At 41.3% G+C, this 20974-nt stretch overlaps 1 protein-coding gene across 7 annotated transcripts in view; it reads right to left on the bottom strand.

Annotated features, from left to right (window-relative positions):
* The window catches only part of USP49 (ubiquitin specific peptidase 49), an 81135-nt gene that overhangs the window by 6696 nt on the left and 53465 nt on the right, over nucleotides 1-20974 (bottom strand). For all 7 annotated transcript variants that reach the window (XM_054698784.1, XM_037519704.2, XM_054698780.1 and 4 more), the window contains 4 exons: nucleotides 6163-7528; nucleotides 4427-4631; nucleotides 1254-1362; nucleotides 512-717 (listed from right to left, as the gene is read on the bottom strand). In XM_054698784.1, coding sequence (XP_054554759.1) covers nucleotides 512-717; nucleotides 1254-1362; nucleotides 4427-4631; nucleotides 6163-7500 — 1858 coding nt within the window. In that variant the 5' untranslated portion in view covers nucleotides 7501-7528. The remainder of the gene's footprint in view (nucleotides 1-511; nucleotides 718-1253; nucleotides 1363-4426; nucleotides 4632-6162; nucleotides 7529-20974) is intronic.

A 20974-nucleotide genomic window follows, 5' to 3' on the forward strand; every position in this document is an offset into this window, starting at 1 on the left:
CTCTGCTCTAGGGGATCGTGCTGTGGGGATGGGGTGGGGTGTATGTGGAGGGGGCAGTAAAAGGGGTGGGTGTATCCCCACACATTCCATGGTAAAGGAGGTAGTAGGACTTAGTGCTCAGGCTCAGTAATATCCTTAGCTTTATTATGAGCTGAGGCGAGTGAGCTTCATCGAATGTCTCCATGAGGTCCATGGTCTCACTGTTTCTACATAACCAAGAAAGAAACTGAAGTGCGCAGCAGAGTCAGTAATAACAATATAATCTCTAGCACTGAGCATTATGTGATAGGCACCATGTGTTGTTCCCTCTTAGAACAATCTTATATTGTTATTTAGTGATATATCCCAAATTGGAATCCAACATTCATAATTTTAATGAAATTTTCCATGGATTTTAATGTAATTTTCCCCTATAGCTAACCCGTGGGATTGAAATAAAAGGAAAGTAATGAAATGTGGACAAACCAACCCTTTTCCGTGTCCCCCACCCCACAGAGTAAAGCGCACGCACCTCCCTCTGTGTTGTAGCAATAGGCTGTGTAGTGTCCTGAGCCAAACCCTTTCCCGTGATGCATGACCACTGCGGAGAGATCATAGGCAAAGGTCTCTTTGTCAAGAGAGGAGAGCATGTCCCTGCAGCAGTAAGGTTCCATGGTTAATACCTGGTCAAAGACGACATGGACCCCAATCTTCTCTCGATGATTACGGCCAGACCACCTAGACGTGGATATAAACTTATACTAGTAAAAAATGGCATATGTGATCACAGTTATAGGTAAAACAGGGAGCTGAGAAAACTTAACCTTCTGGCTTTGGATTTTGCGTCAGTGAAACAATGGCCATCAATGTTGACATATATTTCCTATGACTGTTAACCATGATGAACTCTGAAACTAGAAATCCCTGAACAAGCAATTCAGGCAACAATCATTTTGTAGTTTATTGGTTCCCCCCCTTCTTTCCACAGATTACATCATACTTTATCCTGAAGATGACTTTATGTAAGCCTCAAAGGAACATCCCAAACTTGAAGAACATCTTCAAGCACAGACACAGGAGCCGGCTAGCCAACTAAAAAGGGTATGGGAGTGGAAGCCCAGTCTACTGGACCCAAAGGGGCAGGAAGCATTTACTCTCCATAAAAAGCACAAGGTCTCCAGGGAACAGGCCTCTTCCCACCAACAAATACAACATCTCCCTCAACCAAAGCTTTTGCACCAAAGCGTTTCCCACCGTTCACAGAGCAAGCTCACCTGAATCTTTTAAGGTGCAGTCGGAGAACCTGAGGTAGTCTGTAGATCATTAACTGCTTTCTAGCTTCACTCAGAACAAGGGGTTTTGGATTGGATTTTCGTCGTTTGCCTATATGGTTTGGGAAAGTATAAGATAGATTGTGAGGAGTCTCATTCTTTCCCAACTGTTGCAGAGACAATGATTTGCATTCTCCTTATTTTTGAGTGTTTGAACCTCAGTTTGATGTGGGGCAACAAAGTGACCCTTGGTAAGATTGCCATTTTTCAGTGCCACACATCTGCGTGGTGTGGCCATGGTAGTTCTAGCTGAGATGAAAGGAATGACTGTTGTGACAGTCTTGGGATAGCTGTTTAAAGAAGGCTGATGGGGGGGCCTCCCCGGTGGCGCGGCAGTTGAGCTCTGGGTTGCGAAGCTGCCCGCAGCCTCTGCAGCGCCGGTTGGATCCCAAGCCGCCAGGCGAGGGTCCCACATGGCGCACAGATCTCTCTGCCATGCCCGCTGCTCCCCTCAGCAGTGTACTTCGTCACTCTGTTCTACTCTCCCCTCTGGCTCTGGTGAATTCTCTCACCCTCCCTCCCACGCCTCTGACTGTACCCAGTGCTTGTATAAATAAATAAATAAATCATTTAAAAAAAAATAAATTAAAGAAGGCTGATGGTTTGTCCTTTCCATTGTTTGCAACATCTAGAACTCACAGACCATGAGGTAGCCTAAGGATGGAAGCTTTGAACTAGGATAGTAGAGGAGAATAGCGAGGAATTAGGCTCCCTCATTGCCAAGCAGCCACAATGACAGCCCTGACTATCATTCAGACAGCTTTTACATAGCTGGGGAAAAATTATGTTTAAGTCACTGAAGTTTGAGTTGACTTCTAAGAAACCAAACCTAATCCTGACATATCTAATCTACTCAGTTTCTGCCATCAGCAACTTCCAAAACTGGTATGCGTTTAGGATGACATCATAGATTTATTAATGGAATATAGTGGAAGATCACTGTGACAATACACACATACAGTGGATGCATGTTAGGATTCTATGCCTTTATGTATCTACAGGCTTATAACTGAAATTATGATGTATCAATTTTATATTAAAAAGCATTTGTTTTCATCAGATAGACACAATTTTATTTTCAGCTCATAGCTAGTTGTATACTATTGGTCAAGTTATTCAAAACTTTGAACCTCAGTTTCCTCTCCAGTAAAATGGGGAAGGATACATATATTTCAGGTAAGACCAGGCTAAAGGAAAGAGTATTTAAACAGATTTTTTTTACAGCATGATTTGCTTGTGGTAGATATAAATATTTAGAAAAGGCTCTTTGCTGGTTTTATATTTTATGTACCTAATTTTTGAAACACATTTCTTGAATAAAAGCATACTACTAGACATTCAGGGCAATGCAGACAGGTTGGTCAAATACACCTAGTCCAAAACAGAATCAGTGCTGAGACTCCAATTTTGTTTGTAAAGCTACTGAATTGTGGAGGAAATGCATTTCTAAATTACAGCATATAAACAATGGAATGAAGTTCTCTTAATTCCCATCAGAAGCATTCTCTCTATAACCACTTAGTGATGACTGCTCTGCTATAGTAACAATTAAATCAATGAATGGATGAGAATATAAAATTAGTGGTCCACTGTGGTGCCTGCTGATTGGCATCACGAGCTATTGATATCATGGTCTCAGTGTCTGAAGAACTTGGAATCTAATTCCAAGTCCTGCCTGTACCACTTGTGAAAGGTAGCAAATCACTGCCAGATGATGTATCATGGTGAGTTCTGTGACAACAGGATGTGGAGCTGCTGCTTCTCATAATAGGTTGTGGCAGACTGAGGGTGCCATAGAAGCTTTTACTGTGGCTGGCAGTCATGATAGGTGGGGGCATGAACAGAAAGGGAATTCAAAGAGGGGCCTGCCTTAATTTTACATTCCCATTTACCAGCAGATTTTTTATTGCAGCTCTGCTTGGGAACTGGTAGTGACTGCCACACTCAGCAGAGGGAGTATGTGAGCTAAGATGAAGACAATATAGAATCCGGCTTTGTTTCCCTAAAATGAAATTCACAAAGAAAAAGAAATTACTGATTCAATTGAGATTGATCAGTTCTGTCTCCGTTTGATTAAGCTGGTCACACAGAGAGGTAGAAGACTGATTGTTTTGAAATTTCACAAGCATAGAATGCATCTGGTCCCTTTTCCATAGATTCCCTTCACTGTTGCTATTTGAACTTGCCTGGAGAAATCCTGATAAATTGGCACATCTGGCAACCAGAAAATCCTTTCTTAGAAAAATAAATACAAGTATTTTTTTGCCCAGTCTATCATGTGCACAAATGATGAAGTTAAAGGTGATAACATCCTTCTATTTTTATAGATTAAAAGCTTTATGAATCACTATTTTAAAGACAAACATATACTGCTGTAATGTAATAATTTAAGTCACCACCTTTATATCTTAATATAGAACAGAACAGGCAGGTCTACCGTTAGCAAGTACAGCATTTCAAAAAAATTTTAAAGTGCAACATGATATTCCTATGACCTTCTCTGAAATGCAAGCTTTCCAGGCATGTGAAGAAACAAACAAATGCAGAAAGTATCCATGGAGGCTGCCTTGGAGGCCCTTGGAAGCTGCGTTGGAGGCCCTTACCTTGCAACTTGCTATCTTTGTCTCATTGTGTCAATCTTTAGCATCACATTAACAGACTTTAAATATACAAAGTACAAAAACACTTTCTGATACCATGCTCCTTAAACAGGCTATGCCATCTGCATTTAGATTAAGGAAGAACTGTCTGTCAGTCTCTATATTCATGAATGTAAGCAGGATCTCCGCAGCACTCTGAAGCTAACAAATCACATTCTTAAGACTCCCTATTTCAAAACACATACTTTCAAATGTTTCCCAACATAACAACTAATGTCAATCACAGCTGGAGTCAAGGGAGACTCCATGGTTGCAGTAACTCCTTGGTTTTGTTTTGCTTTTGAATATGTAATGATCATATGCTTATTTTCATAAGATGGGGGAAAAAATCTTTAAGAGATACTTTAGAACTACTCGATATTATCAGTGCTACTTTTGACTAAAGGAGCAAAAGAAATACCTTACTCTATATTCCAATTGTACCCCCCACACCTCCATCCCACCCCCAGCACTCACTGTTACACTGGTCACATGCGTAGATTCTCCCTTCCAGGGCCTCCGTCTCTGTGAACTTGGCCAGCATCTCGGTGAGCAGGCACTCTGTCTGATTCAAAGGGACAAACCCCTTTTCTATGCAATGATAGCGTTCAGGGAATTCCAGGGACAGATCCCAAAAGGGCTCAATAGTATTGGATTTGTAATTGCATGATACACATGTGACCTAGAATGCAAAGATTGATTTACAGGTTATATAACTTCCATGCTTCCCACATACATCCACTCACTTTACATACTTAAGTGGACCAAAATTAAGTGTATAATTTTCACAAAAAATTAACTATAATAATAAATATAACTAATAAAGAAAATTACAGCCTATCACTTCTAGCAAATATTTCTAACTATGTTATGCAAGCTGGAACTAGAAACATACAGTGGAGATTATTCCCTACCCCTTTCTCTCCTTTCCACAGCATGGCCCACCCTTCGGTGCTGCAGTAGTACAGACTGCAAGTAATTGTGAAGTTGATCATTCAAGGAATCTGGCTGAGCTGGAGAATTTGCAGATCCATCTGCTTCTCCTATCCTCACTCCTTCCTCTTCCAGACTGCTCCTTCCATCCAGTCCAACTTGCCTCTCTTTTGGCCCTTGTTTTTTGCACCTCCCCTACACTTGTATCTGCACAGCCTCAAAGTACAGTCAAGTGTTTCTTGGTGACGTCGTAGTCAATGACTGCATAGACAAAGGAGGTCCCAACAGGCTCGACCATGTAGTCTATGCACGTAAAAGACTATGTCATCTAGGTTTGATATTCAATATATTACAAAGTCACCTTATGATGTGGTTCTCAGAATCTAGCCCTGTGGGGAAGGGACACATGGCTGCACCATGCTATTAGGCCTTCTCTCCCACTATAACCTTCCCAGATGTTCCTTTCTTCCTGTGGAATCTCAGTAAGTAGAGGAAGTGCCTATAAATACTCCCCTTTCAGTTCTACAAAGCAAATCTTTCTCTTTCTGTCCCACTCATCATTCTTTTAAAATCCTAAGTACCAAGACACAAAACTTCAGTAGCATAATGCAGAGGCTTTTTATCTGAATCTCACAAGTTGTGATCTGGATCTCACTTTTTCTGTTAACCCTAGAAATTCTTTTTCTGCATTGTCTCACAAAGGTTATCTATAAACCCTTGCTTATGTCCCTCCCTACAAGGCTAAAGATTCAGGAAATGAAAAGTAATAGGGAATAAGGGAGGCCTGCTAGGCCTTTGGCATCATCCTGGGCATTGAGGCCCCCTTCCTTCCATGGGTACAAAGAATGCCAAGGAAGAAAAAAAATGCCCTTTCAAACTACTGTGGAACCAAGATTATAGGCAAAGCGTTCAAGTTCCTAAGACTGATCAAAGGATGGCATGCCAAAAACGGGTGCTTAGTTGTAATGTGAATATTGTATCATCCATATCATCATAAAGTTAAGGGTGTTCACTGACAATGAAGCGATACGGCAAGTAAAACAAAAAAATCTGCCCAGAAAGAAACAGGAGTGAAGGTCACCAACAAAGCCATCACACCATACAGTGCAACGGAATGTACAGTGGCCACTCTCAGATATGCAAACTTATAGTAAATGGTGGCTTCTCTAGTTAGTCCAATTTGGGGGGGGTGGCATCCACAGGAAGCCAAACCTTAACAATACAAGCCTCCCTCAATATGATGATGGGCAGAGTGGGGGTTAGGGTGGGTACACACCTACCTGACTCAGTAACTGCCCATGAAATATGGTATTCACCACCTTTAAGACCTGTTTGGTGAGCTTTCTCTGGGAGAAGGGGATGAGGATGCGGTGGGTGGTACCCTCAGACTCGAGTTCCTGCTGCACTTTGTGCAACAGTTCGCAGAGAAATTCCTGTGCGTCCTGCTGGTCGTAGCCACGGAAGGCGGGGATCAGACTCCACACGGAGTGAAGCATGGCAAAGGGTGACACCAGGGCCCACTTCCCGGACCACATGACTCGAAAGAGGGTGTGCAGCTCGTGACAGAGGGAAATGTGCTTCGAGCTTGGCTCCTTGTTCTGGATGAGTTCTAGGCTCCTGCTGATGGATGTGCCCCCGTTCAAGCAGAGGCCCTCCCGCCCGCAGGACCCACCCCTGTCGCTCCTGGCCGACAGCTCGGTGGCAGAGCTGCTGGCGGGCCTGCCAGCAAGCGGGGCCTTCCCATTGGTGGCTTTGGAAAACAGTTGTTCCGTCTGGGAAGGGTCGAGGTTCAGAAAACACTCTCGGAACTTCTGGAGATGGCTGAGCACCTGGAGGATGGAGTTCATGTAGCAGGTGTTGCCCAGGTTGCGCAGGCCCGTGACGCCCGGGGCCACAGCGGGCGCGCGCCTCTGCTTGAGGCGGGCCCCAGCGGGCCCGGGCGGCGAGGCGGGGCGCGGGGCCGCGCTGCGGGGCGCGTGGAGCAGCAAGCGCGCACTCTTGCGCGGAGGGGCGCTGGCCAGCTCCTCCAGCAGCCGCCGCTTCACCTCGCGCCGCCGCTGCCGTGCCTCCTCCTTCTTGCGCTGCAGCGCCTCCTCCTGCCGCCGCTGCGCCAGCTTAGCCTGGCCCCGGGAGCTCTTCTCGAACCAGAGCCTCAGCGTCTTGGCCAGTAGGCGCTGGCGCCGGTACCATAGCGCCGTGAGCATCTGCGGCTGTCCCTGAGGAGCGCGTCGTGGCGGGACCGTGTCCTCGCCCGATGCCATGGACCGCAGCGTCCGCCCCCGCCTCACCGGCGGGTTCTGCTTGTGGCCCCTGACAGCCAGGAGGGAGCTTCTCAGCAGCTTCAGGTCTCCCTCGGGGTTATCATTGAGCACGTAGTCTTTGCACAGGTAACAGAACACGTAGAGATCCCGGACCTCCATGGCGAGCGGGTGTCCAGTCTCTTCAAAGTGTTTAAGGGCGTGATCTTCAATGTAGCGGCCGCAGGCCACGTGGGAGCACTTGAGACAAGCCCACACCGACTCGGTGGTTGAGCACTCCCTGCAGCACCACTTCTGAGGGTTCAGGATGGAGTGGTCCTGGGCGAGCCGCAACCGCCCTACATGTTTGCATCTATCCATGTCTTATAGAAGTCTCCACTCTTTCAACCTGGCATGACAGAGCCCCCCCAAAGAGAGAAGAGAAACCTTTCAGTAAAATATTTTCTCAGAAAAAGTTTTGCAACGGGCATTTTCAACTGAATATGCATCAATTTTCAATTCAAAATTGGTTCATTTGGAAGGAAGTTAAAACAGAAAAGCAAATTTGGTATACAGACTTTGGTATAGAGAATTATGGAAGAGCAGTTAAATTCCTTTAAAAAAAACGAAGAATCATAAAATACTGCATGGGGACCTTCATAACAATTTAAAACTTTACATTTCCTCAGCCTTAAATAGTAGTTAATTTTTATGTGAGGCCGATTTGTGTTTCTTAGGAAATGTCACTACCCTTATTCCACGTTGCACCTAACTGGTCATGAGGGTAGGGGTGGGGGCAGGGAAACATATATTCTAACCCACCTCTGAACTGATGATGCCCTGAAAGTGAAAGCCTCTGTATCTGATACTGATCAAGTTCCTGGTTGTGTGCAGAAAGGAACAGGGGGAAAGAAAGAGGAACAAAAGTGGTATTACAAATACTAGCAGAAGAGGGCCTCCCTGGTGGCTCAGTGGTTGAGCACTGGGTTGTGAAGCTCTCTGCAGTGCCGGTTCGATCCCCGGCCATCAGGCGAGGGTCCCACATGGCGCACAGACCTCTCCTGCAGCCCGCTGCTCCCCTCAGCAGTGTACTTCGTCAGTATGCCTGTTCTACTCTCCCCTCTGGCTCTGGTGAATTCTCTCACCCTCCCCCGCCTTTGATTGTACTCAGTGCTTGTATAAATAAATAAATAAATCTAAAAAACAAACAAAGAAAAAACAAATCCTAGTAGAAGAAATGAAGACCCTCAAACCAAAAGGCAATCTAAGATTGCTTTCAATGTATTGCAAAGCATAGATAACAGGATAGCAGAGATCAAAGGTAAGAAAGAGAAATCCTCTGCTGTACAAAGTATCATTTTTATTTTCTTAAGTCCAAAGAACCTGGGCTTCGATCTAAATAATTGTTGATGTGTCTGTTATGGCCTGAATGTTTGTGTACCAAATTCATATGCTAAATTTTATCTCCCAAGAAAGAAGGTGGGAGATGATTACATCATGAATGGGATGAGATGAGCCCTCATGAGTGGGCTAAGTGCCTTCCTTATGAAAGAGCTTCTTCACTCCTCCATCGTAAGAGGACACAGCAAAAAGTTGGAAAGCCATTTGGCTACCAACCAGAAAGCCCACCAGATATGGAGTCTGGTGCCATCATCTTGAACTTCCAGTCTCCAGAACTGTGAGAAATAAATGTTTGTTGCTTACAAGTCAACTAGTCCATGGCATTTTTGTTACAGCATCCCTGAGGAACAAAGACAATGTCTTTTCAAAAAGAACACACATTTTGTAGAAAGGGTAGGAAAACTTTTACCTTCTTTACTGAAAGACTAGGTAAGTAAAAAACAGATCTGGCTCTTAGAACAAGAGATAGTGGCTGCTGGTATTGTACTAGTTAAACAAACTACAGAGACAAGAAAAACCCAAATCTTCCAGATGACAAATATGTGTAAATGTTGTTTTTTTTTTTTAAACAGTAACATACTGAGCTTTTCTTTTCTTTCTTCCCCCCCTAACATTGCTGCTTTGATATTGTTCATCACAGAAACTTAATGAACAATTTTTCGAAGGAAAAGAGGCTAAACAACTACTTTGAAAGATTATTTTTTTATTCATTGGAAACTTGACAGGTTTTTTTAATATCTGTTTTTAAAATTCCCTAAAAGTAGTTCTTATAAAGTGAGCCTATGCCCCTCCATTTCTTACTTTTCATTTCTGTGAGTAATTGCAGTTCTATGTTATGCAGCCATCCAGTGAATTTCTAAGTCCAAATCACTGAGTGGTCCCTTAAACTGGTTTTCCAGATGCCTTTTTTGGGTTGGTTCTATTGCCAAAACCTGCATATGAACCACAGGACCAAATCAATGGTCCTTCCCATTTTTTAATTGCCCATTCCCGGTGGCAGAAGTGCTGTCCTTATGTAAGAAAGCTTCATATCATACAAAGGAAAACAAACTAGATTACCTGCGATCAAGCCACATCGTGCTTTCTCTTCAGTGTTGTCAGGATTTTGTTTTGACTATATTATTTTTGTAATTGTTGTTTTGTTGCTAAGTGCTCTTTAGGTAATTTTTCTATTCCTAACTAGATATAATCTCCTTAACATAGGGGATTATGTGTTATGTGTCTTTTTTAATTCTATTATAATTCTTGCCTTGTAGGTACTTAACCCATAACAGTCAAAAGTGTTCTGTCAGAGTTATCTTCTCACACAGTCCAGAACAGTACTAAGATAACCATATCTGTTTACTTTTCATAGAGCACAGCCAAATCAAAGCACACATATGGAAAAGATGACATGGTAAATTAAAGAAGTTTCTTTTTGCTCACTTATTATACTAATCAAGAATTCAAATTGGGTATACATGAGGCTTACATCCAATTACTAGGGACACAAAAGAAAGTAATGAAAGAATGAAGGGGGGGGGTGGTGGAAAACAGAAGACAGGCAATTCCCAAGTTTCTATTAAATTAGTACTTTCCAAAATGCAATCCCTGAACCACCTGCCAGCATCAGAATTCACTCTTCTATTTACTACAGTTACAGATTTCCTGGTCACAACTCTAAATGCAATGAAAAAGAATCTGGGAGAGGTTCTAAAATCTGCATTTTAAACAAGCCCTACAGAAGAGTCACTTGTATATTAAAATCTTAGAACCATCGTATTAATCCAGTAAATAAGACAGGGATGAAGAATTCATCATAGAAGTCAAAGAAAGAACTTTATTTATAAATTTCTTCCACTTAAACCAACATTATACAATCAAATCTTCTGCAGTGATGGAAATATTCCTTGTCTGTCAAATAATGTATTAACAAGCAGCTATGGACCTCCCTGGTGGCGCAGCGGTTGAGCGCTGGGTTGCGAAGCTGCCCACAGCCTCTGCAGCACCGGTTCGATCCCCGGCCACCAGCGAGTGTCCCACATGGCAGGCAGACCTCTCCTGCCACAGGGGTTAAAGTCTCAGTGCTAACAAGCTATCTCCAGCCACTGTGGCCTGAGTTTGATCCCTAGCCAGGGAGCTACCCACAGGGCATGGCAGACCTCTCCTGTCTCACTCCCTGCTTCCTTCAGCAGTGCATTTCAGTAGATTCACCTGTTCTGCTCCCCACTCTATCTCTGATGAATCCTCTTACCCCCCCCCCACACCTCTGGCCTACACCTTAGTTCTCATATGCATAAATAAAAAAATAAATCTTATTTAAAAAAAGAGATTTCAAAGATTAATAACTAGACTTGGTTTGTTTGCACAGCCATATATCTAAACTTAACTGAGTCACAAAATTAAGAAAAAAAAAAATAGGCAAAAAGATATCCAGGGAATTAGTCTCAGGTAAAAGACAAATGTAAGGGGAAATTTTTTTTTCCTGGAACATAAATTTAAGTTTAGAAAAGCTTTTTCAATAACCTGAAGACTGTTAGGGGTCAAATTTCATGAAAAATAATCAAATCCTTTCTCACAATTAAAAGTTCCAAATGTGGGACCTCCCTGGTGGCGCAAGGGGTTAAGTGCAGCACTGTGAAGCTATCCACAGCCTCTGCAGCAGGAGTTCAATCCTCTGCCAGCCAGCGAACAACCCACATGGTGCAGCAGACCTCTCCTGCCTCGCCTGCTGCTCCCCTCAGCAGTGTACTTTGGTCGATGTGCCTGTTCTGCTTACCCATTCTGTCTCTGGTGAATCCTCTCACTCCCCCTCCCCCACACCTCTGGCCTGTACCCTGGTTCTTGTATGCATAAATAAATAAATATTTTTAAAAAAAGAAAAAAAAGTTCCACATGAACCTAAGGATCAAAATATCATGTTCTGAAATATATGAAATGTTATTTGGACTGCAAATGTGAAAACAAAAGAGAACTCTATGAGAAAAGTTACCTATTAAGGAAGTGGTCATATTTACTTCAAAACAGCTAAGGCTTCTTTTTCCCAGATATATGTAGGCAATAATCCACACCATGAGACTCCCCCTCCTTTTTGAAACACTTTCTCAGTTGACTTGCAGCACACCAGGCTCCTGATTCCTCTTCTAGCTCAGTCGGTGGGTCCTTCTAAGTCTTTGCTGGCTCCTCCCCTTATCTTCTACTTCTTAATGCTGGCATACCCCAGGCTCAGTCTTTCCCCATCTGTTTCTAGCTACACTAAATGAGCTCATCCAGTGCCATGGCTATTCATGAATGACTCCCAAATTAATTTTTCCAGTTCCAATTTGTACCTTGAAAAATAGACTTGAATATCCAATGGCCTAATCAGCATCTTCACCTAATGTGAAAAAAACCAAACCCTTCTGATTCCACACTCTTCTACTAAATCTGTTCCTTCTCTACTACACCTCATCTCTGCATCCCAGAATTTACCCTGTTGCTCAAAAACCTAGGGGTCACCCTTTATTCCTCTCTTTCCCTCACCTTTCACCCACACTATTAGCAATCTTCCCACCTTCTCTATCTTTAAAACAGAGCCTGAACGCACATACATAACCACCTCCCTAGTATCTATCACAGTGTAGTCTAAGACTCTTGCCTAGAACACTAATAACCTAACTGTTCTCCTCTCTCACTCTTCACTCTTGTCTGTCTAAACTTCACACTGCAGCTCCATACAGGTAAGCCAAATTATGTCATTCCTCCATCCATAACCCTTCCAATGGATTCCCATTACATATCCATACCAAATAAGACCTTTATGAACTATTCTTTTCCTTCCTCCCTATTTCATTTCTTACATTCTTTTCCCTTAATCACTGTGTTGAAAGCTTATAGGCCTCTCTGCTATCGCTCAAACTTGCTGAGTACGTTAATTTTTAAAGCCTTTTCATATGCCTTTACCTCTACCCAAAATGCTCTTACCCTAAATATTTAAATGGCTCATATATTTATGTCAGTAGGGCCTCTGTATATGTCATTTCCTCACACAGGCCGCCCTTATCTACTTTATCTAAATGTAGCAACCCTCTCAACATTCTGCCCCCAATCCTTCCTTTTTCTTTATAGTACCTGATACTATAGACTTGCTTACACTTTTATTGTCTGTATTCTCCAATGCAATGTAGTAAATTCCACAAAAGCAGGTACTCTGTAGTGGTCACAGCTGTACAACCAGCACACAGAATACCTGGAACATAGTGTGCTCAATAAATATGCATTTGATAAATAAATGGGATTTCTATTCTGAGTACTACCTAGTTATATAGTTTAGGGTTCTGTTTTGCTTTAAAAGGAAAAAGAAAACACACACAAGAATGTGCCCTTAAGAATAAAAATAGGGCCTCCCTGGTGGTGCAAGGGGTTAAGATACAACCTATGAAGCTATCCACAGCCACTGCAGCATGAGTTTGATCCCCGGCCAGCCAGGGAGCAACCCATATGGTGCAGCAGACCTCTCCTGTCTCGCCTGCTGTTCCCCTCAGCAGTGTATTTCAGTCAATCTGCCTGTTCTGTTCCCCCCCCACTCTGTCTCTGGTGAATCCTTTCGCCCCTCTCCAACACCTCTAGCCTGTACCCCAGTTCATGTATGTATAAATAAATAAATCTTTAAAAAAATAAATTAAGCTTGATTTCTCTCACAAGATATGAATTTTATTAAAAGGGGGAAGTTACTCAGGAATACTGAAGCAAAATTTAAAGGGAAATCTCAGCAAGATAGTCTAGCTATTATTAAAAAACCTTTTTTAAGCTTCAGAATTGTCCCTAAAGGAAAAGTTGTAGTAAGTTTATTTGGACCTGAACAGTTAAAAATCACACACACACACACACACACACACACACACACACACACACGCACACAGTTTCATTAAATCAAACTGATATAAATGGGAATGTTTTGATTATTCCACAATCCTCTCCCCTTCATTCTCTCATCAAATTGTACTAGTGAAGGTCCCAAGGAGATATCAACACTCACAACCAGCTTTTAGAGTTAGAAATGCATCTGTTAACTTGGTGCTGATGCTGTTGTTCAGTAAGAAAAATGGCAATATCCACGGAGATTTTGTGGATGAGTGTGCTGATGCCTTAAGTGCTGCTGTATGTTACCTGCTCTCGTGCATCAATGAAGCTTAGATTCCACACAAATGAGGACACAGTATCTTTAACTATCAGCTTTGCTTTTTTTTCCCTTTCCTTCGAAAAATTCAGATTTCTGAAAAGCCTTCCTCTTATATAACTCAACCTGGCAAATCTCCATTTTGGCCAATAGGAGCATTGATGTGTCTTCAGGAATTTAATTGCTTCTGAGATGTTATCACATGAAACAGAGTACAGCTAGAAATCCTACAGTGAATATTTCTGTGAACAGGGATACAGTAACACAATACCCAGGACACTGATGCCTTATGAAACTGACTCCTGTGCTAGGAAAAAAATACGCTAGAACAACCAAAAGCCAAAATAGGAAAACACTGAAAAATTTTTTTCATTCCCCACACTCTCCATAGAGAGCTGTCAAGTGGAAAGGGCACTCTAGAAATTCTTCTGATTTCATTTTCTGATCTATAAATCTGCTGATCACGCACATCCTTCCCTGCACAGTCCTTTTCCCATTACAAATCTTCGTGGCTACTCACTAACCTGCCATATGGCAGAATAAATCCACTCAGGAAAGCACAGGGCTGCTCTGCACTTTACCACACTGATTCTAGCTAAGGCAGACTCACTTCTCTAGAGGAAAAGCATGCCATCATGAAATGGAAGTCACCCAAAAGTGACACAAGAGAAAAAAGTCACCTTAGCCAACACATAAAATAAAGAATAAAGAGAACACAATCTCGGTATGTACACTCAGTTCACCTCTCAAACATACTCAGACTGCTTTATTTTTAGAACAGCCACAGGCATGTAAAGGAATTCTATTTTACATTTTTCTGACACATACACCATTTCCTTCACAATTCCCAAAGGTCATAGTAGTACTAACATTTCCACTTAAAACACATCATACAGTGTGACGGGTACCCGATATCCAAAAGAGATAAACTTGCAGTCTAATTGGGAAAGAACATGATATGCCTTCACACTTCCCCATCATTAAATTAGATCAACAACTTTAATGTCTGCACACTCTGGATGAATCTGCTTGTGGAGAAAGCAAACATGGCAAAATATTAAATTTTTCTTTCTTTACTTTTAATTATTTTTTAAAAGTTTTTTTTTTTAAAAGATTCATTTACTCATGCATACAAGAACTGGGGTACAAGCCAGAGGTGCGGGTGGGTGAGAGGATTCACCAGAGACAGAATGGGGAACAGAATAGGCAGTCTGACTGAAATACACTGCTGAAGGGAGCAGCAGATGAGACAGGAGAGGTCTGCTGCGCCATGTGGGTAGCTCCCTGCCTGGGGATTGAACTCATGCTGCAGTGGCTGCAGATTGCCTCATAGTGCTGAGACCTACCCCTATGCCACCAGGGAGGCCCCTTAAAAGTTTTATTTTTAGGGCCTCCCCTGGTGGCGCAGCGGTTGAGCGCTGGGCTGTGAGGCTGCCCGCAGCCTCTGTAGCGCTGGTTTGTTCCCCAGCTGCCGGCGAGGGTCCCACCAAAAAAAAAAAAAAAAAAAGTTTTATTTTTAAAATCTGTATCAACTGGAGCTAAAAACCATATATAATACTTAAAAGCATTCTACTATGGATAGTAACAAATATTAAAAGGTAGTGAAATCTTATCCATTCTGCCTTTTGTTTAGATGAGAAACTTCTAGATTTATCAGATCATTTTTTTAAAAAAGTCTCCACGTGATAATCTACCAAACACTACATGTCATCTTTCAAAAATCATAGCTTGAAAACATCATTTATCTTCTAATTTGTCTATTCCAATTATTTGCAAATAGAAAATTCTTAGTAGATCCTAAATGCATAACAGTATCACTAGAAATAAAATTTGTAGAGGGAAAAAGAAAAAAAAAAAAAGAAAAAAAGAAAGTGAATCTACTTTCCAAAGACATTTCTTCTGCCTCTCATTGTATTGATTCCCTCTCAGTTCTTAACTAAGGATGGTGGAATAATCCTGCCTGGTCTTGGTGAGACCAAGTAGCATAAATTCCAGCTTCAGAGAGAGGAGACACTATGGTAACATGCTGACAGCCTTCATTTACATAAAAGAATACTAATTACGTGGTATCATCAACATCTGCGATTCTGCTCACTGCCATATGCGACAGCGCTGGGTATTTTAACCCTTCAACTTACTAAATGTACCCTAAATTACATCTATCACAAAACCTGCAAAGACTGCTTGAGGAGACACAGTGAATACAGTTTTACAAATAAGTGTTAAAAATCAATTTTCTTTTTGGCTAATATTTTATTTCCAAGAGATATGGGAAAATATCACTTAATATCAACACATAATTATGAAAGAAATTTTAAAAAAGATGAAAATCACATTAAAATACAGTAACAAAAAAGAAAATGTTATATTCTAGAGTATTATGCTGAGCTTTAAGATTGTATTATTACAATGTACAATGAGCATGATATGATACTAGCCTTTTGAATTTTAATACTATGGCTAAAATAAAAACAATACAAGGTAACAACAAAACCAGAAAGGAGGGGTAGAGATTGAGAAGGGTGAGGTTAGGGGGGAAAATGTCACAAGTTCTCTGCCAGGGAATGGTACATGGCAGGAGGCAGAGGTGTCCCCACAGGTTGCTGCACTTTTCCTTTTCCCCCCTTCATTACCATTCCTGCTGAAGCTAGGTGGATGGGGGCTAATCTACAGCTTGGAGTGCACAGCTCAAAGACCCCTCAAGAAGCTGAATTCCCCAGAGAGAGGTATGGAAGCTCTGACCAAATGTGTTCTTCAGCTCCCAGACCCGAGATCTGCAATGGGCACTGAAGCAGTAGCTCTTGGACACACTAGTGGTAACTGATGTGCTGATTGTGCCAGACACTTGCAAGATGCGCTGCCACTTATCTGGTGTCAGCAATCAATGCTGATGTGTTCAAGAATGAATTTGTCTAATACAGGATATGCCCACATGCTAATGTCCCTCTCACTTGCATTAGGATCTGCTTTCTTCAATGATAAGCAGTAGAGTTCATCTAAGAAGCCCAGTACATCATCCTGGTTTGCCCAGGGGAGGGGGCCATGCCTGTTGCTGTGGAGGAAAATGACAGAAACAGAACCACCAGTACACACAAATGCTTTGCTCTCGATGTCAGGTAATAGTCAATAAGGCTAAGCCCTCTATACCTTCACTCCCTGTTATCTTTGTTTGCCTCCTTCCTCTCCAGCTACAAATATGATAAAATGTCTCCTGTCCAGAGAGATGAAGACAGACATAAATTTGCCCTCTAGACTATTGCTGACACTACTTGCAGGCTCCTTCTCCTATTGACTACTTTATTTCTCACAAGTGTGACACAGTTTCATCTTCCTCACAATTCACTCCTGAACACCTTCATTTCATGGAAACTATTTTCTCAAGTCATTAAGCCATTTCCTTGAATTTATAAGTCTTTTCTCAGTGGCCATCCACATCTATTCTGCAGTTGACAGTGAACACAGTCACTCCTGAATTGTAGGTTACTGCGCTCTTCTGGTTTTCTTCCTATGTCTGCAATCATACTTTCTTTGTTTTCATATGCGTTTCTCTTCCTTGAAATGTAGGCTTTCCTTAAGGTTCTATTCTCTGCTCTTTTCTCAGTGAGTTCATCTATTACTAGGTGAACATCAAGTATCATGTCTATACAAAATAACATTTAATTCTCATAAATAACTTTTTGAGATATAGTTTACATGCCATAAAATCCACTCACTTAAAGTATATAACAACATTTTTTAGTATGTTCATAGAATTATACTTTTACATACAAAATCATTCCATTTCATTGTAGAGACTCAGCTTTAGGCTGAATTTTCATATTCTGATACCTGATACTAGTAATGAAATTTGCAAGATGAAGGTACTGAACATGTTTTGTGCTTTTTTAAATCTCTTTGGTAGCAGTGATAATCACGTACCCAGCTACACATGCTGTTTCATCCAGGTGTTCAGGTGATCAAGATATGTAAGATGACTGACAGGGGGTTAAGGAGGTGCCATCTGTGGAACAAAGCTAAGCTAGTAGGCTTTTAAGGGATTAGACTTTTTGATTCATTAACCAATACTCTTGCCAAAGAGGCATGTATCTACACTTAAACCCCTTTTCTAGCAGAAGAGTAGACTGGAGATAAGGAAGCCAAAAACTGCTTGTACTAAATTCAGAGAAACTCTGCATACACTGGTAGAATAAGCACAGTGTAACCAGGTTGGTTGTGTAAGGATTAAGCAGGTCTGCTTCAGAGCTTTGTAGTTCATGCTGCTTCTATTCCAAAGGCATCTATCCCATACAACCTGGTGTTTTAACACTCTCCCTGACAAGCTAGTGTTAAAACAAGGTCAAAAACAAAGGTTTTCTTCTCGACATCATTGCCACATAGAAAAATTCCATCGCTACCACGAGAAATCTGGCATTATTTACCCTTCACATGTTTGCCCATAGAAATCTTGCTTTATCCCTGCAGTATGCTACCAAAACTCTGGATTATCTACAGCAACTATGTAGTCAGTGATCAAAAACATACCCATATGTCAAAACATCTTGAACTGTGCCCTTTAAATATGTACGGTTTGTTATATGTAAATTGTATCTGAATGCAGCTGTTAAAAATTACACAAACACACAATTTAGCCCTAATGAAATAAGGAATCTAGGCAGCAGCTCTTAAACTACTAGGTGAAAAATGACAGGAAACTTTTAATGAATGAATAAGGCTGAAAACACCTGACTCCACTGATCATTTTACACTGTGAAGTGGGATAATGAGATATTATATGCTTCCCTGAAATGACCAATAAGTGCATCATAGCAGGGTCACCTATAAGGTACTCTCACTAGATGAACTAAACCTAAGTCCAACGAAGCTTCTGCAGCTATTTACCATGTTATAGCAAATATGTAAGATAGGAAGGTATTACCACAAGGCTGCAACTGGCCAAATCACCAAATCTGTATGGTGATCACAAATGCTATATGACCTGGGGTCCTTAAGAAAGAGCTGGCACAAGGAAAAAAAAGGGGGACAGTGGGTAGGTGGATGTGCTATAGAGTATAAGAAGCCTAGAGATATAACCAAATGTGATGTGTAGTTCTTTAGTCCTGATCTGAACAAACCAACTGTAAAAAGATATATTTGAGATAACTTTAAAAACTGTCTGCCTCTAGCTAAACTGCTATATATTTTTAAGTTTCAAGTATAATTTTTTAACACATACAATAAACTGTATATACTTAAAGTGTATATATGATAACTTCTGACATATGGTATATACTTATGAAGTCACCAGAATCAAAATAATGAACAAATCCATCACCCTTATAATTTTCTTCATGCAGCTTTGTAATCCTTTCCACTAGCTTCCCTTCCCATCACTCCTGTTCCCAAACTGGAGAAATTAAAACAGACTATTAGATAACACTAAATAATTATTAGTTTAATGTGATCCTGGTACTGTGTTTGTATTGTTTTAGTCTTTATATGTTAGAATTATCTCTGAAGTATTTATAGTGAAATGTTACAATGTATGATTTGTTTTAAAATATTCTTTTTTTTTAAAGTTTTATTTATTTATGCATACAAGAACTAGGGTACAGGCCAGATGTGCGGGAGAGTGAGAGGATTCACCAGAGACAGAGTGGGGTACAGAACAGGCAGACTGACTGAAATATACTGCTGAGGGGAGCAGTGGGAGCGACAAGAGTGGTCTGCTGCACCATGTGGGATTCTCCCTGGCTGGCAGGGATGGAACCCACATTGCAGAGGCTGTGGACAGCTTCACAGTGTGGCACTCAACTGCCTGCGACACCAGGGAGACCCTATTTTAAAATATTCTAAGAGGAAAAAGTGGAGGAAAAAAAGATGAAACAAGATTGTCAAAATGTTTGTAATTGTTGAAGTTGGTTAACAGGCACATGGAGTTCACTATAAATGCTAGTATTTTTGCCTGTGCTTGGAAAATTCCATAAAAAAAATTCTTAAAGACAAGCAAACAATAAACTCTCTAATAGTGAAAGAAAACAGTAAGATACAAACTATTCACAAATTGGACATGTTATAAGAAACCTTTCACCTTTACCATCATTTTACGATTATACCTAGTTTTACTTTAAATAGCACCCTCCCAGTCCCTCCCCCAAACCATACGTAACACAAATCTCTATGTTAAGTCACAGAGACTGCCCACGTGGTTCTTTCAGCCTGGGCCTCAAGTATACCCTTTAGTGTCAGGTGACAACTTCTCTGCAGTCCCTCTCCACCACCACCCCCACACTCCCAGTTCTTTCAATAATTTCACCAGATTTTTGCCCACAAAAATTCCCTATCTTTGTCTTTTGGGAGCATTAAGCCACATTAGTCTGTTTAAAATGTTCTTGCTTAGCCTAATGTTCTCTCCCTTTTCAAACTTCTTCCTTTACTGGGAAAGAAAAATCATTAATTTTTTCATAATTCTGCTCCTGCCTCACTAATTCTGATCATCCACATGCAGGATGATCTTTTTACCTATGGCTCACTATAGCCTCAGCAAACAGAGGCACAAAATTGTATTTCTAAAAAATCCACGTATTTTTGCTTCTCTGACCCTAGTCAGATAAAGGTTATTTCTGGTCCACATGATGTCCAGTGAAGCAAAAATTAGCCACACAGACCCAATACAACAGTCACAAACATGGACCAACAGGCTGTCCTTCAGTTGAGTTTTTGGAAGAAGTTTTCTCATGGAAGAAACATCACAAAGAGCAGTGAGTCCAGTTAAAAAGACTATTGAGCCCATGAAGTACTATAACATAGGACTAGACACTGGTACTGCCACTTAGTGAACGTTAACTACGTAATGTTTTATTCTGAGAAAATTAATCCAGTTTCAACTTGAAATGCCAAGAATTGCTTCCCAGCTGCAGTCTTGGCAGTGTAATTGGGAATCTCCCCCCTCCTGCTATTCCCACATGGCTGAAGAGGGCTTTCCATGTGGCCATTTGTATGAAAGACACATATATATGTTAGGAACTGCCTGCAGAGGGAAAAAAAGGAACAATTTCTGTGAGCAGAAAATAAATCTGACTAGAATTTACAAATGGATCGTCAAGACTGGATGCCAGTGTTGGTTATTTCAGTGGCTGTTCTATGCTATGGGAACCCCATCTTTCTTATGTCCTATTTCTTAAAATGACAGCAGTACATTGAGACCTGTGCCTTCCCCAACAATATAGCAAAGCACATCTGTCAGGATGGAGGCCCATCATATTTTGCATGAATGGATACAGAGCTTTTAAGCACTTTTTTTCAAGAGCAAAGAAGGTGAATGTCAAAGAGAAGGGGTCA

Source organism: Talpa occidentalis, unplaced genomic scaffold, assembly GCF_014898055.3.
Source record: "Talpa occidentalis isolate TD23 unplaced genomic scaffold, MPIMG_talOcc4v2.1 talOcc4.2, whole genome shotgun sequence".
Classification (NCBI taxonomy): Eukaryota; Metazoa; Chordata; class Mammalia; order Eulipotyphla; family Talpidae; genus Talpa; species Talpa occidentalis.